General features: G+C 35.7%; 1 protein-coding gene across 1 annotated transcript in view; it reads right to left on the bottom strand.

Moving 5' to 3' along the window:
• The window catches only part of ufm1 (ubiquitin-fold modifier 1), a 45632-nt gene extending 28878 nt beyond the window's left edge, over positions 1-16754 (bottom strand). The window contains exons 1-3 of the mRNA XM_061931313.1: positions 16672-16754; positions 16512-16568; positions 3407-3464 (exon numbers count right to left, since the gene is read on the bottom strand). Of these exons, the coding sequence (XP_061787297.1) occupies positions 3407-3464; positions 16512-16568; positions 16672-16673 (117 nt within the window). The 5' untranslated portion in view covers positions 16674-16754. The remainder of the gene's footprint in view (positions 1-3406; positions 3465-16511; positions 16569-16671) is intronic.
• Positions 16755-19568: the final 2814 nt, after the last annotated feature.

Below are 19568 nucleotides of genomic sequence, written 5' to 3'. Positions count from 1 at the left end.
GTTATAATGCCCTCAGCTATCAAGGCAGAAAGGAAATTATTATTATTGTTAATTATTTGTATTTTTTATGACCTATGGAAAATAAGAATAAAATATATATATATGTATATATATATATATATATATATATATATATATATATATTTTTTTTTTTTTTTAAATGTATTTATTTTTTAAATTTTTTATGTAACCTTCCTCTGATTATAATGCCCTCAGCTATCAAGGCAGAAAGGAAATTATTATTATTGTTAATTATTTGTATTTTTTATGACCTATGGAAAATAAGAATTAAAAAAAAAAAAATATATATATATATACAGTATATATATATTTTTTTATTTTTATTTTATTTCTTTTTATGTAACCTTCCTCTGATTATAATGCCCTCAGCTATCAAGGCAGCAAGGAGATGTCATCACAAGCATGGAAAACAATGTAAACAACATTTAAGACTTAACAATAAGATCTTAAAATAGGGAATGTGTAAGAAATGCTTCATAAAGCGTCAGAAAATAGTGCAAAGTGTGAAAATGTAAACAGAGAAACTTCAGAACTATTTTCTGCAGGTTTAGTGCCAGGAAATAACGGCTGTGTAACATGATTTTACCCTGTTATTCTTATTTAACTATAAAAAATCATTTTTGTTATGCAGTAAATATTTAAATTATATTATTATTATTATATCGGTTGATATCAATAATTATTGATAATATTTTTTATGACCTATAGAAAATAAGAAGAAGGAGAATAAAATATTTTATATTTTTATTTAAAATTGAGCCTTCCTCTGATTATAATCCCTCAGCTATCAAGGCAGAAAAGAAATGTCAACACAAGCATGGAAAACACTCAAACAATGTCAACAAAATAGTAAAATCACGTTGAAGACTTAACAATAAGCTCTTAAAATAAGGAATATGTAAGAAATGCTTTATAAAGTGTAAGAAAATAGTGCAAAGTGTGAAAATGTAAACATTGAGAAACCTGAGAAGAACTATTTTCTGCTGGTTTAGTGCCAGGAAACAACGACTGTAACATGATTTTGCCCTGTTATTCTTATTTAACTATAAAAATTATTTTTTGTTATGCAGTAATTATTTAAATTGTATTATTATATCGGTCGAAATCAATAATTATTTATATTTTTTATGACTTATGGAAAATAAGAAGGAGAATAAAATATTCTATATTTTTATTTAAAATGTAACCTTCCTCTGATTATAATGCCCTCAGCTATCAAGGCAGAAAGGAAACACTCAAACAATGTCAACAAAATAGTAAAATCACATTGAACACTTAACAATAAGATCTTAAAATAAGGAATATGTAAGAAATTATTTATAAAGTGTAAGACAATAGTGCAAAGTGTGAAAATGTAAACAGAGAGACACCTGAGAAGAACCATTTTCTGCAGGTTTAGTGGCAGAAAGTTACAGCTGTGCTCTAAAGCAGTGGTCCCCAACCACCGGTCCGGGGACCGGTACCGGTCCGTGACACATTTGCTACCGGGCCGCACAGAAACATTATTAATTAAATAAACTACCGCATTTTCTCCCACTTAACTTCCGCTTGTCCCACTAAACACACCAATACGTTTGTTAATAGATGTATATTACAACTCCTTTGTTATAGTGCATGGCACAATGCACACTATTTGACGTATAAAATGTTAATGTGCCAGATTGTAACCAAAGGCTAATTGTTCATGCTGATTTTTTTGCTGTTTTTATCTGCCACATGTAGAAAGCTGGTCCGTGAAAATAACGCATACTAGAGATGCGCGGATAGGCAATTATTTCATCCGCAACCGCATCAGAAAGTCGTCAACCATCCGCCATCCACCCAATCTAACATTTGATCAGAACCGCACCCGCCCGTTGTTATATATCTAATATAGACGATGCAAGGCATTAGTGAGGTTATAAAGCTTTTGCCTGTTAAAGAAAGGAGACTGATCCAATGCAGCACAGACATTCGCGTGCCACGCTGTCACGACCCAGACGCACACCAGTGCGCAATCATATGGGAGCCGCGCTGAGCGCACCTCCAAGCGCGTCTCGCTGCCGGCGACGGCCGGGTATGGGCCCGACGCTCCAGCGCCATCCATTTTCAGGGCTAGTTGATTCGGCAGGTGGGTTGCTACACACTCCTTAGCGGGTTCCGACTTCCATGGCCACCGTCCTGCAGTCTATATCAACCAGGGTGAGCCCCACCCCTTTCGTGAGCGCACTGCGCGCGGAGTGACCCCTGTTACGCGCCCCCGGCAACAGGGGTGGCGGGCAGGTAAGCTGCGCGGGCGGAGCGCGCGGAGTGACCCCTGTTACGAGCCCCCGTCCACCGGGGTGGCGGGCAGGTAAGCTGCTTACCCGCTGCGCGTGACGCCGGCTGCGGCGAAGGCGGACGAGGCGGGGTGTCGGTGCGGTGGGCGCGGTGGTGACCCTGGACGTGCGTCGGGCCCTTCTCGCGGATCGCCTCAGCTACGGCTCCCGGTGGGGCCCTCTCGGGGGAAGGGGCCTCGGTCCCGGACCCCGGCGAGGCGTCCCTTCTCCGCTCCGTAAAAGTGTCCATCTCTTTTTTTTTTTTTCTTCTGTTGTGGCATATGCAGCAGGTGCCTGCTCGTTTTTCGTATGTGGGTAACAACATTTAACTATGTATATACATTTCTGAATTGGTTTAACTGCCACCCGCCTGAATCTATTTAAAATCTAATTTTTTTTTATTTCAACCGCCCGCCCGACCCGACCCGACCCGACCCGACCCGCGGATAAAATCTAATTTTTTTTTATTTCATCCGCCCGATCCGCGGATAATCCGCGGTTGTGCCCGCACACACCGCGCATCTCTAACGCATACATTAAAGCGGTCCCTGGTGGAAAAAAGGTTGGGGAACCGTGCTCTGAAGGGTGAGCGTGGCTAAGGTAGTGTAGTATCAGCAGGTCTTGCCTTGCATCATTTACAGACCACATTGGTCTGACTACGGTCCAGGTGACTTTTCCTCTTTTATCTACATTTTTTCCATTTTGACTTACTCTTCTCACTCCATGCAAATAATCAACCAAACTTGATGCTGTCACCTGATTGGCTGTCAGCGTGTCACACTTCACTTCCTGAGAGCGAGTGCCTTTTGCTCATGCAACCAACCTTGCTTCCATATTTCCGCGTTCTTCCGACGAAGAAGAAAAAAAATACGCATTTTTTTATTGATATCGAGCACATGTCCATCGCGATATATTTTGATATCGTTTTATCGCCCAACCCTATGTTACATTGCTACAAAAGTGCAGTGGGGATGAGATCCAGATGAGCAGTGCATTCAGCCACAATGTATTGTAGGAACCAAGGAATAGACACACTATATTATCTCACAGTATTATTCATTCATAATAATAATTATTATTATTCTTACCTCCTCAGCAGCAAACTTCAGAACTGCTGTGAATGGTGTGCTGTCAGGGACGCTCAGTCTGCAACAAAATAACATTTAAAACATAAATACTCAAAATTTGATGCCATGATGTCGATTAATTGCAACTCTCTGGCGTTTACTAGTGTTTTCAGTGACATTTAATCTGTCTTTTATTTCATTTACACTCGTGGATAGACACATAAAATCAAAACATGCAGAGGCCATTTTCACAACTAATACAATATATTAATTTTTTTTTTTTACTTTTCAGGCTCTCCTCAAGTTTGGTCCCGGGGACCTGGAAGGGTCTAAGTCGCAGGTGTCAAAATCAAGGCCCAGATGTGGCCACTTCATTTTATTTGGCCCTGGAAAGCCTGGAAATAATATGCATCAATAAAGTACTGTAACTTTTCTTACTAAATGTATTCTTTCTTTCTATTTTGGGAGGGGGAAAAAAATACATGGACTCAAAGTAATCGCAAATGATGTTAACTTAAATATTGTCTAATTATGTAAAAATATATTATCAAACATTCAAACCATTTTTTTTTTTTAAACGGAAATAAATACTAATAATGATTTCAAAGCAATGTTGTGCAATGTAAAAAAACCCCAATAGATTTCATGGTAAAATTGTGAAATTTACTGTGGTTTTTACAGCATTTTTCTCTCAATGAAAAAAACTGTAATTTCTTTTTACTGTAAAAAACTGTGGTGCATTTACAGTAATACACCAAAAAATATACAATTGTTGATTTGCGGTAAAAAAAACTAACTGGCAGCTCAGGTGCCAAAATGTTACTGGAAAATTGCAATTTTTTTATTTACAGTAAAAAAAAACTAATGTAATTTTATCTGGCAACATAGCTGCCTTTTTTTATTTATCATAAAAACGATAGTACTATTTTTCCATTTACAGTAATACACTACATTTTGAGGTGAAATTATTGCAACTTACCCTATTTTATACAATAGAATGGCATTGTAAGAGAAAGGGAAAGAAAGGTACAAAAAGTTTAAAGTAAAAAATATAAGTTGCATTAACAACTAAGCAAATAAACTATAATTTTTTTTACTGAATAAACTGTGGTGCCGTTTTGGCATTTACAGTAATACACCGAAAAATCTACAGTTGTTGATTTGCGGTAAAAAAAACCCCCAAAAAACTGGCGACTCAGGTGCCAAAATGTTACTGTAAAATAGATTTGTTTTTAATTTACAGTAAAAAAAAACTAATGTAAATTTTCTGGCAACATAGCTGCCTTTTTTTGTGCAATGTAAAAAAAAACCCAATAGATTTCATGGTAAAATTGTGAAATTTACTGTGGTTTTTACAGCATTTTTCTCTCAATGAAAAAAAACTGTACTTTTTTTTTACTGTAATAAACTGTGGTGCATTTACAGTAATACACCAAAAAAATCTACAGTTGTTGATTTGCGGTAAAAAAAAAACTAACTGGCAGCTCAGGTGCCAAAATGTTACTGGAAAATTGCAATTTTTTTTATTTACTGTAAAAAAAACTAATGTAATTTTTTCTGGCAACATAACTGACTTTTTTTTTAATTTATCATAAAAATGATAGTACTATTTGTCCATTTACAGTAATACACTACATTTTGAGGTGAAATTATTGCAACTTATCCTATTTTTTTTTTTTTTACATTTTAGTTTTTAAAAAATCTACTAATAAAATGCATTAAAAAATGGTGTAATAATAGTATTCACTGTTAGAAGCTGCCCTCTGGGGCCAAACATAACTGCGATGTGGCCCTCAGTGAAAACGTCTGACACCTCTGGTCTAAGTCATGTTTTTTTTTTCTAAACAAGTCATATATTTTTATTCAAAAAAATATAACTTCAGGTCTATCTGTCTATATAAAGTTGTTTTATTCTTATGTTGTATCCCCTTTTTGTCAAAACCCTATTTTTGTGGTAAAAAAAACACAAAATATGCAATATTTCCACGTATGATACAGTAGGTAAGTTTGTGTTTTTGCTTCATCCCTGTGAGAATCCTGCGTGTGACTGAAGCATTAGGAGGGGGACTGTATAGGACTAGCTGCAGGTATCATCTCTTTCAGACTTATCAGGTCGGTCGTGCATTCTTTACACTTTCTTCACTCACGCTTTAAGTGAGAGCTGAGGCTTAAGTACAACCTTACTTACTTATTTGAAGAAATTGGAGCCTTAAATAGCTCAATAATTCATAACATTGGTTTTAATTAATTATTCTTTTTTGAGTAATGAGTTTTTATGAATAAATCCCACTAATATTATTGGGGATCCTAAAGGGTCCAAGTAATAAAAGTGTTAAAAATAAGGCACAGATATTTTTTTTAATTTTTTTTTTTTACTTTCAACACTTAAATCTCTCGATTACCTTCCGGTCTAAGTTTTTATTATTTTTTCATCTATTTGTTGTATGCCCTATTATTTGTAAAAAAAATTAAATAAAAGAATAAACACAAATTACACAATATTTTCACCAAAAAATATTTAAAAGTGGAATATTTGATGTGAAGTAAACGGAGCGTTGAATAGGTAAATATTTCCAAATAATATTGACAAAAAAAAATAAAAAAGCCTGCATGGCAGCTTTGTTATTAGGGTCAACATTGCAACTTTTTCTTGTGATACCTTTTTGCTCTTTTATTCCACTTTTTTATGTTTTGTTTTTTTAATAGTATGTCTAGAATGTTAATTAAAAAAAATCACTTTCACGTCTAAGTTTTTATTAATTGTTCATGTTTTTGCTGTATGCCCTTTTTGTCAAAGAAAACAAACACTCATAATACGCAATATTTCCACCAAAAAATATTGCAAAAAAGTGGAATATCTGATGTGAAGTAAACAGCATTGAATAGGTCAATATTTTAAAACAATATTAACTTTAAAAGAAAAAAAACAGCCTGCATAGCAGCTTTGTCATTAGGGTCAACATTGCAACTTTTTCTTGTTATACCTTTTTGCTCTTTTATTCCACTTTTTTATGTTTTGATTATTAATAGTATGTGTAGAATGTTAATTTAAACTAGATGAGGCAATCAATTCCTGAAGGAATTGCGTGTGAATGCTCCAATGCTGAAGTTGAACTGAAATCCTGGATTTTTTTTTAGAATTGTTGAAGTAGAGCACACAATTACCAAACAGGCTGAATATTTTTAAGATGGAACAGTTTGAATCAGACGAAAAATGTGGGAGTTGTGAAACTTTGAAGAATGTTCCATTTATTTCAATGGGAATTTCCCAAAAAATTGGGGATTTCGGGAAAAGCGGGAACTTTTGGAAAAGCGGGAACTTTTGGTCAAAATGGTAAAAAACTTGAATGGTTGGTGTTGGAATGCTTAAAATCGGTCAAGAAATGTTGAAGTAGTAACATGCTGAATTGAGAAATGGCATTACGGAATTCCTGGAATTTCGGGAAAACCGGAATGTTTTCCAGTTCAAAAAACAACTTAATTTTTTGTCCTGATTAAGAGGAATGTTTTGACAGTGGAACGGTTGAAATGCCTTGAAAAATGTGGATGGAGTAGTCGCCAGAAAAAAGGGTGGAAATAGGGCTTTGGAAAACCAGGTATTCTGGAAAATCCTGGAATTGTTTTCATCTTGGAAAAAGAGTATTTTGAATTTCCAGGATGGTGAAATGTGTTGAAGGTGGAATTGTTTGAATGGGTTGAAAAAATGTGAAAATGGTGGAAGTTTGAAAAATGGCCAATTCATTTGGAATGGGAAAAATGTCCCGGAAAACCTGGAATTCTGGGAAATCTGGGAATTTGTCAAAGGAAAGTCCACGATTCCTGAATAGGCTGGACAGTTTTGAAGTTGGAACAGTTTGAATAAGATGAAAAATGTGGGGAGTTGTGAAACTTTGATAAATGTCCCATTTATTTCAATGGGAATTTCCCCCCAAAATTACGAATTTCGGGAAAAGCGGGAACTTTGGTCAAAATGGGAAAAAACTTGAATGGTTGGTGTTGGAATTCTTAAAATCGGGCAAGAAATGTTGAAGTAGTTACATGTTGAAATGAGAAATAGCATTACGGAATTCCTGGAATTTCGGGAAATTTTTCCAGTTAAAAAAAAAAAAAAGTTTTTTTGTCCTGATTAAGAGGAATGTTTTGACGGTGGAACGGTTGAAATGCCTTGAAAAATGTGGAAGGAGTAGTCACCAGAAAAAAGGGTGGAAATAGGGCTTTGGAAAACCAGGTATTCTGGAAAATCCTGGATTTTTTTTTCAACTTGGAAAAAAAGAGTATTTTGAATTTCCAGGATGGTGAAATGTGTTGAAGGTGGAATTGTTTGAATGGGTTGAAAAAATGTGAAAATGGTGGAAGTTTGAAAAATGGCCAATTCCTTTGGAATGGGAAAAATGTCCCGGAAAACCTGGAATTCTGGGAATTTGTCAAAGGAAAGTCCACGATTCCTGAATAGGCTGGACAGTTTAAGTTGGAACAGTTTGAATAAGATGAAAAATGTGGGGAGTTGTGAAACTTTGATAAATGTCCCATTTATTTCAATGGGAATTTCCCCCAAAAACTGAGAATTTCGGGAAAAGCGGGAACTTTGGTCAAAATGGTAAAAAACTTGAATGGTTGGTGTTGGAATACTTAAAATCGGTCAAGAAATGTTGAAGTAGTAACATGCTGAATTGAGAAATGGCATTACGGAATTCCTGGAATTTCCGGAAAACCGGAATGTTTTCCAGTTCAAAAAACAACTTAATTTTTTGTCCTGATTAAGAGGAATGTTTTGACAGTGGAACGGTTGAAATGCCTTGAAAAATGTGGAAGGAGTAGTCGCCAGAAAAAAGGGTGGAAATAGGGCTTTGGAAAACCAGGTATTCTGGAAAATCCTGGAATTGTTTACATCTTGGAAAAAAAAAGAGTATTTTGAATTTCCAGGATGGTGAAATGTGTTGAAGGCGGAATTGTTTGAATGGGTTGAAAAAACGTGAAAAAGGTGGAAGTTTGAAAAATGGCCAATTCATTTTGAATGGGAAAAATGTCCCGGAAAACCTGGAATTCTGGGAAATCTGGGAATTTGTCAAAGGAAAGTCCATGATTCCTGAATAGGCTGGACAGTTTTGAAGTTGGAACAGTTTGAATAAGATGAAAAATGTGGGGAGTTGTGAAACTTTGATAAATGTCCCATTTATTTCAATGGGAATTTCCCCCAAAAACTGAGAATTTCGGGAAAAGCGGGAACTTTGGTCAAAATGGTAAAAAACTTGAATGGTTGGTGTTGGAATACTTAAAATCGGTCAAGAAATGTTGAAGTAGTAACATGCTGAATTGAGAAATGGCATTACGGAATTCCTGGAATTTCGGGAAAACCGGAATGTTTTCCAGTTCAAAAAACAACTTAATTTTTTGTCCTGATTAAGAGGAATGTTTTGACAGTGGAACGGTTGAAATGCCTTGAAAAATGTGGAAGGAGTAGTCGCCAGAAAAAAGGGTGGAAATAGGGCTTTGGAAAACCAGGTATTCTGGAAAATCCTGGAATTGTTTTCATCTTGGAAAAAAAAGAGTATTTTGAATTTCCAGGATGGTGAAATGTGTTGAAGGCGGAATTGTTTGAATGGGTTGAAAAAACGTGAAAAAGGTGGAAGTTTGAAAAATGGCCAATTCATTTTGAATGGGAAAAATGTCCCGGAAAACCTGGAATTCTGGGAATTTGTCAAGGGAAATTCCACGATTCCTGAATAGGCTGGACAGTTTTGAAGTTGGAACAGTTTGAATAAGATGAAAAATGTGGGGAGTTGTGAAACTTTGATGAATGTCCCATTTATTTCAATGGGAATTTCCCCCAAAAATTGGGAATTTCGGGAAAAGCGGGAACTTTGGTCAAAATGGGAAAAAACTTGAATGGTTGGTGTTGGAATTCTTAAAATCGGGCAAGAAATGTTGAAGTAGTTACATGTTGAAATGAGAAATAGCATTACGGAATTCCTGGAATTTCGGGAAATTTTTCCAGTTAAAAAAAAGAAAGTTTTTTTGTCCTGATTAAGAGGAATGTTTTGACGGTGGAACGGTTGAAATGCCTTGAAAAATGTGGAAGGAGTAGTCGCCAGAAAAAAGGGTGGCAATAGGGCTTTGGAAAACCAGGTATTCTGGAAAATCCTGGAATTGTTGTCAACTTGGAAAAAAATAGTATTTTGAATTTCCAGGATGGTGAAATGTGTTGAAGGTGTAATTGTTTGAATGGGTTGAAAAAATGTGAAAAAGGTGGAAGTTTGAAAAATGGCCAATTCATTTTGAATGGGAAAAATGTCCCGGAAAACCTGGAATTCTGGGAAATCTGGGAATTTGTCAAAGGAAAGTCCACGATTCCTGAATAGGCTGGACAGTTTTGAAGTTGGAACAGTTTGAATAAGATGAAAAATGTGGGGAGTTGTGAAACTTTGATAAATGTCCCATTTATTTCAATGGGAATTTCCCCCAAAAACTGAGAATTTCGGGAAAAGCGGGAACTTTGGTCAAAATGGTAAAAAACTTGAATGGTTGGTGTTGGAATACTTAAAATCGGTCAAGAAATGTTGAAGTAGTAACATGCTGAATTGAGAAATGGCATTACGGAATTCCTGGAATTTCGGGAAAACCGGAATGTTTTCCAGTTCAAAAAACAACTTAATTTTTTGTCCTGATTAAGAGGAATGTTTTGACAGTGGAACGGTTGAAATGCCTTGAAAAATGTGGAAGGAGTAGTCGCCAGAAAAAAAGGGTGGAAATAGGGCTTTGGAAAACCAGGTATTCTGGAAAATCCTGGAATTTTTTTTCAACTTGGAAAAAAAGAGTATTTTGAATTTCCAGGATGGTGAAATGTGTTGAAGGTGGAATTGTTTGAATGGGTTGAAAAAATGTGAAAATGGTGGAAGTTTGAAAAATGGCCAATTCATTTGGAATGGGAAAAATGTCCCGAAAAACCTGGAATTCTGGGAAATCTGGGAATTTGTCAAAGGAAAGTCCACGATTCCTGAATAGGCTGGACAGTTTTGAAGTTGGAACAGTTTGAATAAGATGAAAAATGTGGGGAGTTGTGAAACTTTGATAAATGTCCCATTTATTTCAATGGGAATTTCCCCCCAAAATTAGGAATTTCGGGAAAAGCGGGAACTTTGGTCAAAATGGGAAAAAACTTGAATGGTTGGTGTTGGAATTTTTAAAATCGGGCAAGAAATGTTGAAGTCGTAACATGTTGAAATGAGAAATAGCATTATGGAATTCCTGGAATTTCGGGAAATTTTTCCAGTTAAAAAAAAAAAGAAGTTTTTTTGTCCTGATTAAGAGGAATGTTTTGACAGTGGAACGGTTGAAATGCCTTGAAAAATGTGGATGGAGTAGTCGCCAGAAAAAAGGGTGGAAATAGGGCTTTGGAAAATGTCCCGGAAAACCTGGAATTCTGGGAAATCTGGGAATTTGTCAAAGGAAAGTCCACGATTCCTGAATAGGCTGGACAGTTTTGAAGTTGGAACAGTTTGAATAAGATGAAAAATGTGGGGAGTTGTGAAACTTTGATAAATGTCCCATTTATTTCAATGGGAATTTCGGGAAAAGCGGGAACTTTGGTCAAAATGGGAAAAAACTTGAATGGTTGGTGTTGGAATTCTTAAAATCGGGCAAGAAATGTTGAAGTAGTAACATGTTGAAATGAGAAATAGCATTACGGAATTCCTGGAAATTTTTCCACTTAAAAAAAAAGAAAAGTTTTTTTGTCCTGATTAAGAGGAATGTTTTGACAGTGGAACGGTTGAAATGCCTTGAAAAATGTGGAAGGAGTAGTCGCCAGAAAAAAGGGTGGAAATAGGGCTTTGGAAAATGTCCCGGAAAACCTGGAATTCTGGGAAATCTGGGAATTTGTCAAGGGAAATTCCACGATTCCTGAATAGGCTGGACAGTTTTGAAGTTGGAACAGTTTGAATAAGATGAAAAATGTGGGGAGTTGTGAAACTTTGATGAATGTCCCATTTATTTCAATGGGAATTTCCCCCCAAAATTGGGAATTTCGGGAAAAGCGGGAACTTTGGTCAAAATGGGAAAAAACTTGAATGGTTGGTGTTGGAATTCTTAAAATCGGGCAAGAAATGTTGAAGTAGTTACATGTCGAAATGAGAAATAGCATTACGGAATTCCTGGAATTTCGGGAAATTTTTCCAGTTAAAAAAAAAAAAGAAGTTTTTTTGTCCTGATTAAGAGGAATGTTTTGACGGTGGAACGGTTGAAATGCCTTGGAAAATGTGGAAGGAGTAGTCGCCAGAAAAAAGGGTGGAAATAGGGCTTTGGAAAACCAGGTATTCTGGAAAATCCTGGAAATTTTTTTCAACTTGGAAAAAAAGAGTATTTTGAATTTCCAGGATGGTGAAATGTGTTGAAGGTGGAATTGTTTGAATGGGTTGAAAAAATGTGAAAATGGTGGAAGTTTGAAAAATGGCCAATTCATTTGGAATGGGAAAAATGTCCCGGAAAACCTGGAATTCTGGGAATTTGTTAAAGGAAAGTCCACGATTCCTGAATAGGCTGGACAGTTTTGAAGTTGGAACAGTTTGAATAAGATGAAAAATGTGGGGATTTGTGAAACTTTGATAAATGTCCCATTTATTTCAATGGGAATTTCCCCCAAAAACTGAGAATTTCGGGAAAAGCGGGAACTTTGGTCAAAATGGTAAAAAACTTGAATGGTTGGTGTTGGAATACTTAAAATCGGGCAAGAAATGTTGAAGTAGTTACATGTTGAAATGAGAAATAGCATTACGGAATTCCTGGAATTTCGGGAAATTTTTCCAGTTAAAAAAAAAAGAAGTTTTTTTGTCCTGATTAAGAGGAATGTTTTGACGATGGAACGGTTGAAATGCCTTGAAAAATGTGGAAGGAGTAGTCGCCAGAAAAAAGGGTGGAAATAGGGCTTTGGAAAACCAGGTATTCTGGAAAATCCTGGAATTTTTTTTCAACTTGGAAAAAAAGAGTATTTTGAATTTCCAGGATGGTGAAATGTGTTGAAGGTGGAATTGTTTGAATGGGTTGAAAAAATGTGAAAATGGTGGAAGTTTGAAAAATGGCCAATTCATTTGGAATGGGAAAAATGTCCCGGAAAACCTGGAATTCTGGGAATTTGTCAAGGGAAATTCCACGATTCCTGAATAGGCTGGACAGTTTTGAAGTTGGAACAGTTTGAATAAGATGAAAAATGTGGGGAGTTGTGAAACTTTGATGAATGTCCCATTTATTTCAATGGGAATTTCCCCCCAAAATTGGGAATTTCGGGAAAAGCGGGAACTTTGGTCAAAATGGGAAAAAACTTGAATGGTTGGTGTTGGAATTCTTAAAATCGGACAAGAAATGTTGAAGTAGTTACATGTTGAAATGAGAAATAGCATTACGGAATTCCGGGAAATTTTTCCAGTTAAAAAAAAAAAAAGTTTTTTTGTCCTGATTAAGAGGAATGTTTTGACAGTGGAACGGTTGAAATGCCTTGAAAAATGTGGAAGGAGTAGTCACCAGAAAAAAGGGTGGAAATAGGGCTTTGGAAAACCAGGTATTCTGGAAAATCCTGGATTTTTTTTTCAACTTGGAAAAAAATAGTATTTTGAATTTCCAGGATGTTGAAATGTGTTGAAGGTGGAATTGTTTGAATGGGTTGAAAAAATGTGAAAATGGTGGAAGTTTGAAAAATGGCCAATTCATTTGGAATGGGAAAAATGTCCCGGAAAACCTGGAATTCTGGGAATTTGTCAAGGGAAATTCCACGATTCCTGAATAGGCTGGACAGTTTTGAAGTTGGAACAGTTTGAATAAGATGAAAAATGTGGGGAGTTGTGAAACTTTGATAAATGTCCCATTTATTTCAATGGGAATTTCCCCCCAAAATTGGGAATTTCGGGAAAAGCGGGAACTTTGGTCAAAATGGGAAAAAACTTGAATGGTTGGTGTTGGAATTCTTAAAATCGGGCAAGAAATGTTGAAGTAGTAACATGTTGAAATGAGAAATAGCATTACGGAATTCCTGGAATTTCGGGAAATTTTTCCAGTTAAAAAAAAAAAGTTTTTTTGTCCTGATTAAGAGGAATGTTTTGACGGTGGAACGGTTGAAGTGCCTTGAAAAATGTGGAAGGAGTAGTCACCAGAAAAAAGGGTGGAAATAGGGCTTTGGAAAACCAGGTATTCTGGAAAATCCTGGATTTTTTTTTCAACTTGGAAAAAATAGTATTTTGAATTTTCAGGAGGATGAAATGTGTTGAAGGCGGAATTGTTTGAATGGGTTGAAAAAACGTGAAAAATATGGAAGTTTGAAAAATGGCCAATTCATTTGGAATGGGAAAAATGTCCCGGAAAACCTGGAATTCTGGGAATTTGTCAAGGGAAATTCCACGATTCCTGAATAGGCTGGACAGTTTTGAAGTTGGAACAGTTTGAATAAGATGAAAAATGTGGGGTGTTGTGAAACTTTGATAAATGTCCCATTTATTTCAATGGGAATTTCCCCCCAAAATTGGGAATTTCGGGAAAAGCGGGAACTTTGGTCAAAATGGGAAAAAACTTGAATGGTTGGTGTTGGAATACTTAAAATCGGTCAAGAAATGTTGAAGTAGTAACATGCTGAATTGAGAAATGGCATTATGGAATTCCTGGAATTTCGGGAAAACTGGAATGTTTTCCAGTTCAAAAAACAACTTATTTTTTTGTCCTGATTAAGAGGAATGTTTTGACAGTGGAACGGTTGAAATGCCTTGAAAAATGTGGAAGGAGTAGTCGCCAGAAAAAAGGGTGGAAATAGGGCTTTGGAAAACCAGGTATTCTGGAAAATCCTGGAATTTTTTTTCAACTTGGATAAAAAGAGTATTTTGAATTTCCAGGATGGTGAAATGTGTTGAAGGTGGAATTGTTTGAATGGGTTGAAAAAATGTGAAAATGGTGGAAGTTTGAAAAATGGCCAATTCATTTGGAATGGGAAAAATGTCCCGGAAAACCTGGAATTCTGGGAATTTGTCAAGGGAAATTCCACGATTCCTGAATAGGCTGGATAGTTTTGAAGTTGGAACAGTTTGAATAAGATGAGAAATGTGGGGAGTTGTGAAACTTTGATAAATGTCCCATTTATTTCAATGGGAATTTCCCCCCAAAATTGGGAATTTCGGGAAAAGCGGGAACTTTGGTCAAAATGGTAAAAAACTTGAATGGTTGGTGTTGGAATACTTAAAATCGGTCAAGAAATGTTGAAGTAGTAACATGTTGAAATGAGAAATAGCATTACGGAATTCCGGGAAATTTTTCCAGTTAAAAAAAAAAGAAAAGTTTTTTTGTCCTGATTAAGAGGAATGTTTTGACGGTGGAACGGTTGAAATGCCTTGAAAAATGTGGAAGGAGTAGTCGCCAGAAAAAAGGGTGGAAATAGGGCTTTGGAAAACCAGGTATTCTGGAAAATCCTGGAATTGTTTTCATCTTGGAAAAAAAGAGTATTTTGAATTTCCAGGATGGTGAAATGTGTTGAAGGTGGAATTGTTTGAATGGGTTGAAAAAATGTGAAAAAGGTGGAAGTTTGAAAAATGGCCAATTCATTTTGAATGGGAAAAATGTCCCGAAAAACCTGGAATTCTGGGAAATCTGGGAATTTGTCAAAGGAAAGTCCACGATTCCTGAATAGGCTGGACAGTTTTGAAGTTGGAACAGTTTGAATAAGATGAAAAATGTGGGGAGTTGTGAAACTTTGATAAATGTCCCATTTATTTCAATGGGAATTTCCCCCAAAAACTGAGAATTTCGGGAAAAGCGGGAACTTTGGTCAAAATGGTAAAAAACTTGAATGGTTGGTGTTGGAATATTTAAAATCGGTCAAGAAATGTTGAAGTAGTAACATGCTGAATTGAGAAATGGCATTACGGAATTCCTGGAATTTCGGGAAAACCGGAATGTTTTCCAGTTCAAAAAACAACTTAATTTTTTGTCCTGATTAAGAGGAATGTTTTGACAGTGGAACGGTTGAAATGCCTTGAAAAATGTGGAAGGAGTAGTCGCCAGAAAAAAGGGTGGAAATAGGGCTTTGGAAAACCAGGTATTCTGGAAAATCCTGGAATTGTTTTCATCTTGGAAAAAAAGAGTATTTTGAATTTCCAGGATGGGGAAATGTGTTGAAGGCGGAATTGTTTGAATGGGTTGAAAAAACGTGAAAATGGTGGAAGTTTGAAAAATGGCCAATTCATTTGGAATGGGAAAAATGTCCCGGAAAACCTGGAATTCTGGGAATTTGTCAAGGGAAATTCCACGATTCCTGAATAGGCTGGACAGTTTTGAAGTTGGAACAGTTTGAATAAGATGAAAAATGTGGGGAGTTGTGAAACTTTGATGAATGTACCATTTATTTCAATGGGAATTTCCCCCCAAAATTGGGAATTTCGGGAAAAGCGGGAACTTTGGTCAAAATGGGAAAAAACTTGAATGGTTGGTGTTGGAATTCTTAAAATCGGGCAAGAAATGTTGAAGTAGTTACATGTTGAAATGAGAAATAGCATTACGGAATTCCTGGAATTTCGGGAAATTTTTCCAGTTAAAAAAAAAGAAAAGTTTTTTTGTCCTGATTAAGAGGAATGTTTTGACGGTGGAACGGTTGAAATGCCTTGAAAAATGTGGAAGGAGTAGTCGCCAGAAAAAAGGGTGGAAATAGGGCTTTGGAAAACCAGGTATTCTGGAAAATCCTGGAATTTTTTTTCAACTTGGAAAAAAAGAGTATTTTGAATTTTCAGAAGGATGAAATGTGTTGAAGGTGGAATGGTTTGAAAATGGGTTGTAAAAAATGTGAAAATAGTGGAAGTTTGAAACATGGCCAATTAATTTTGAATGGGGAAAAATGTCCCGGAAAACCTGGAATTCTGGGAAAACTGGGAATTTGTCAAGGGAAAGCCACGCTTTTGACACCCATGATTGAAAGTATCGCGAGAGTTCGCATATGCTAGCACAAATGCTAAAATAATACAAATGTATGGACGAGTTGTTTACAATTAAAACCAGGACGTAAAACAACCTTTATTGCGTATAATAAAGAGGACATTTAAAGCAAAAATAAAGAGATTATTAATAAAATAAACATATGTTGCTGAGCTGTCAGTGTAATACTCACACTTTGAACGGGAGCCGGGGGTCCGACGTCAGTGTAATTTTAAACGTAACTTTGGACCTGGACAAGCCGACACAAAGAGCAGGATTAATTGCGTCTGTTTTAACAACACAATTCTCACATTTTAGAGGGAAAAGTGAACGATTAAAGAGAAGAAACTTACATATTTCAGGCGAGGCGACGCTGGTTTGTGAGCTGTTTACACACACCCGGAAGTCCGAAGGACCCCTTCATACACGTCATCAATTTAGTTGTATTTTTTTTTTTTTTTTTTTACACATAACTACACTCATTTGATGTTTTAGAAAAACACACATTTTTGGTGTCATTAAATATGTATTCGTTTACAGGAGGAAACACTGAAAGTGCGATAGCGTTTCAAAACAGGCAGTCTTGCCGGTCTACTAATATTACCGTAAATGACAACAGTGAGGCGCACTGACATAATGACGGTGGAAAGTGTTCGACTGGCCTCACATTTGTTTTTATTTGTACTTTATTTTTATTTTTATATTAATGCATTCTGACAGTGAAAGTTTAACAATCGTAAACCCAAACAGATACATAAGTATAACTTTATGAACAGATGTGGCATTACTCTTTTCGAAAAACTGCAAATGCAAAATTGCAATACAAAAAAACTAAAAAAATAAAAAAAATAACAAAGAAACTAGATTATATCTAAATAACCAAGAGACAAGAGGTACAATGTACAGGTACATTGGAATTTGTGTGCGTTTCTACCTGAGTCAGCTTTTACCAAAAAAATAAAATAAAACAAATAAAAAAATAGAATGGCATTGTAAGAAAAAGGGAAAAAAAGGGGTACAAAAAGTTTAAAGTAAAAAATATAAGTTGCATTGACAACTAAGCAAATAAACTGTACTTTTTTTTACTGTAATAAACTGTAGTGCCGTTTTGGCATTTACAGTAATACACCGAAAAATCTACACTTGTTGATTTGCGGTAAAAACAAAACAAAAAACTGGCAGCTCAGGTGCCAAAATGTTACTGTAAAATAGATTTTTTTTTTATTTACAGTAAAAAAAACTAATGTAAATTTTCTGGCAACATAGCTGCCTTTTTTTTAATCATAAAAACGATAGTACTATTTTTCCATTTACAGTAATACACAAAATTTTGAGGTAAAATTATTGCAACTATTTTTTTTTTACATTTGAGTTTAAAAAAAATCTACTAATAAAATGTATTTAAAAATGGTGTAATAATAGTATTCACTGTTAGAAGCTGCCTTCTGGGGCCAAACATAACTGCGATGTGGCCCTCAGTGAAAACGTCTTTGACACCTCTGGTCTAAGTCATGTTTTTTTTTTCTAAATAAGTCATATATTTTTATTCAAAAAAATATAACTTCAGGTCTATCTGTCTATGTAAAGTTGTTTTAATCTTATGTTGTATTGCCTTTTTGTCAAAACCCTATTTTTGTGGTAAAAAAAAAACACAAAATATGCAATATTTCCCACATATGATACAGTAGGTAAGCTTGTGTTTTTGCCTCATCCTGGTGAGAATCCTGCGTGTGACTGAAGCATTAAGGAGGGGGACTGTATAGGACAAGCTGCAGGTATCATCGATGAGCAGATAATACTGTATCATCTCTTTCGCTTTTAGACTTTTCAGGTCGGTCGTGCATTCTTTACAATTTATTCGTTTTTTTCAATTTGGAAAAAGAGTATTTTGAATTTCCAGGATGGTGAAATGTGTTGAAGGTGGAATGGTTTGAATGGGTTGAAAAAACGTGAAAATGGTGGAAGTTTGAAAAATGGCCAATTCATTTTGAATGGGAAAAATGTCCCGGAAAACCAGGTATTCTGGAAAATCCTGGAATTTTTTTCAACTTGGAAAAAAAGAGTATTTTGAATTTCCAGGATGGTGAAATGTGTTGAAGGTGGAATGGTTTGAATGGGTTGAAAAAATGTGACAATGGTGGAAGTTTGAAAAATGGCCAATTCATATTGCATGGGAAAAATGTCCCAGAAAACCAGGTATTCTGGAAAATCCTGGAATTTTGGTCAACTTGGAAAAAAAGAGTCTTTTGAATTTCCAGGATGGTGAAATGTGTTGAAGGTGGAATGGTTTGAATGGGTTGAAAACATGTGAAAATGGTGGAAGTTTGAAAAATGGCCAATTCATTTTGAATGGGAAAAATGTCCCGGAAAACCAGGTATTCTGGAAAATCCTGGAATTTTTTTCAACTTGGAAAAAAAAAGTATTTTGAATTTCCAGGATGGTGAAATGTGTTGAAGGTGGAATGGTTTGAATGGGTTGAAAAAACGTGGAAATGGTGGAAGTTTGAAAAATGGCTAATTCATTTTGAATGGGAAAAATGTCCCGGAAAACCAGGTATTCTGGAAAATCCTGGAATTTTTTTCAACTTGGAAAAAAAGAGTATTTTGAATTTCCAGGATGGTGAAATGTGTTGAAGGTGGAATGGTTTGAAAAAACGTGACAATGGTGGAAGTTTGAAAAATGGCCAATTCATATTGAATGGGAAAAATGTCCCGGAAAACCAGGTATTCTGGAAAATCCTGGATTTTGGTCAACTTGGAAAAAAAGAGTATTTTGAATTTCCAGGATGGTGAAATGTGTTGAAGGTGGAATGGTTTGAAAACATGTGAAAATGGTGGAAGTTTGAAAAATGGCTAATTCATTTTGAATGGGAAAAATGTCCCGGAAAACCAGGTATTCTGGAAAATCCTGGAATTTTTTTCAACTTGGAAAAAAAGAGTATTTTGAATTTCCAGGATGGTGAAATGTGTTGAAGGTGGAATGGTTTGAATGGGTTGAAAAAACGTGAAAATGGTGGAAGTTTGAAAAATGACCAATTCATTTTGAATGGGAAAAATGTCCCGGAAAACCTAAAATTCTGGGAAATCTGGGAATTTGTGAAGGGAAAGCCCGTGATTCCTGAATAGACAGAACAGTTTTAAAGTTGGAACAGTTTGAATCAGATGAAAAATGTGGGAGTTGTGAAACTTTGATGAATGTCCCATTTATTTCAATGGGAATTTCCCCCAAAATTGGGAATTTTGGGAAAAG

This window comes from Nerophis lumbriciformis, linkage group LG37 (genome assembly GCF_033978685.3).
Source record: "Nerophis lumbriciformis linkage group LG37, RoL_Nlum_v2.1, whole genome shotgun sequence".
Taxonomy (NCBI): Eukaryota; Metazoa; Chordata; class Actinopteri; order Syngnathiformes; family Syngnathidae; genus Nerophis; species Nerophis lumbriciformis.
This window is presented reverse-complemented; position numbering and strand designations above follow the sequence as displayed.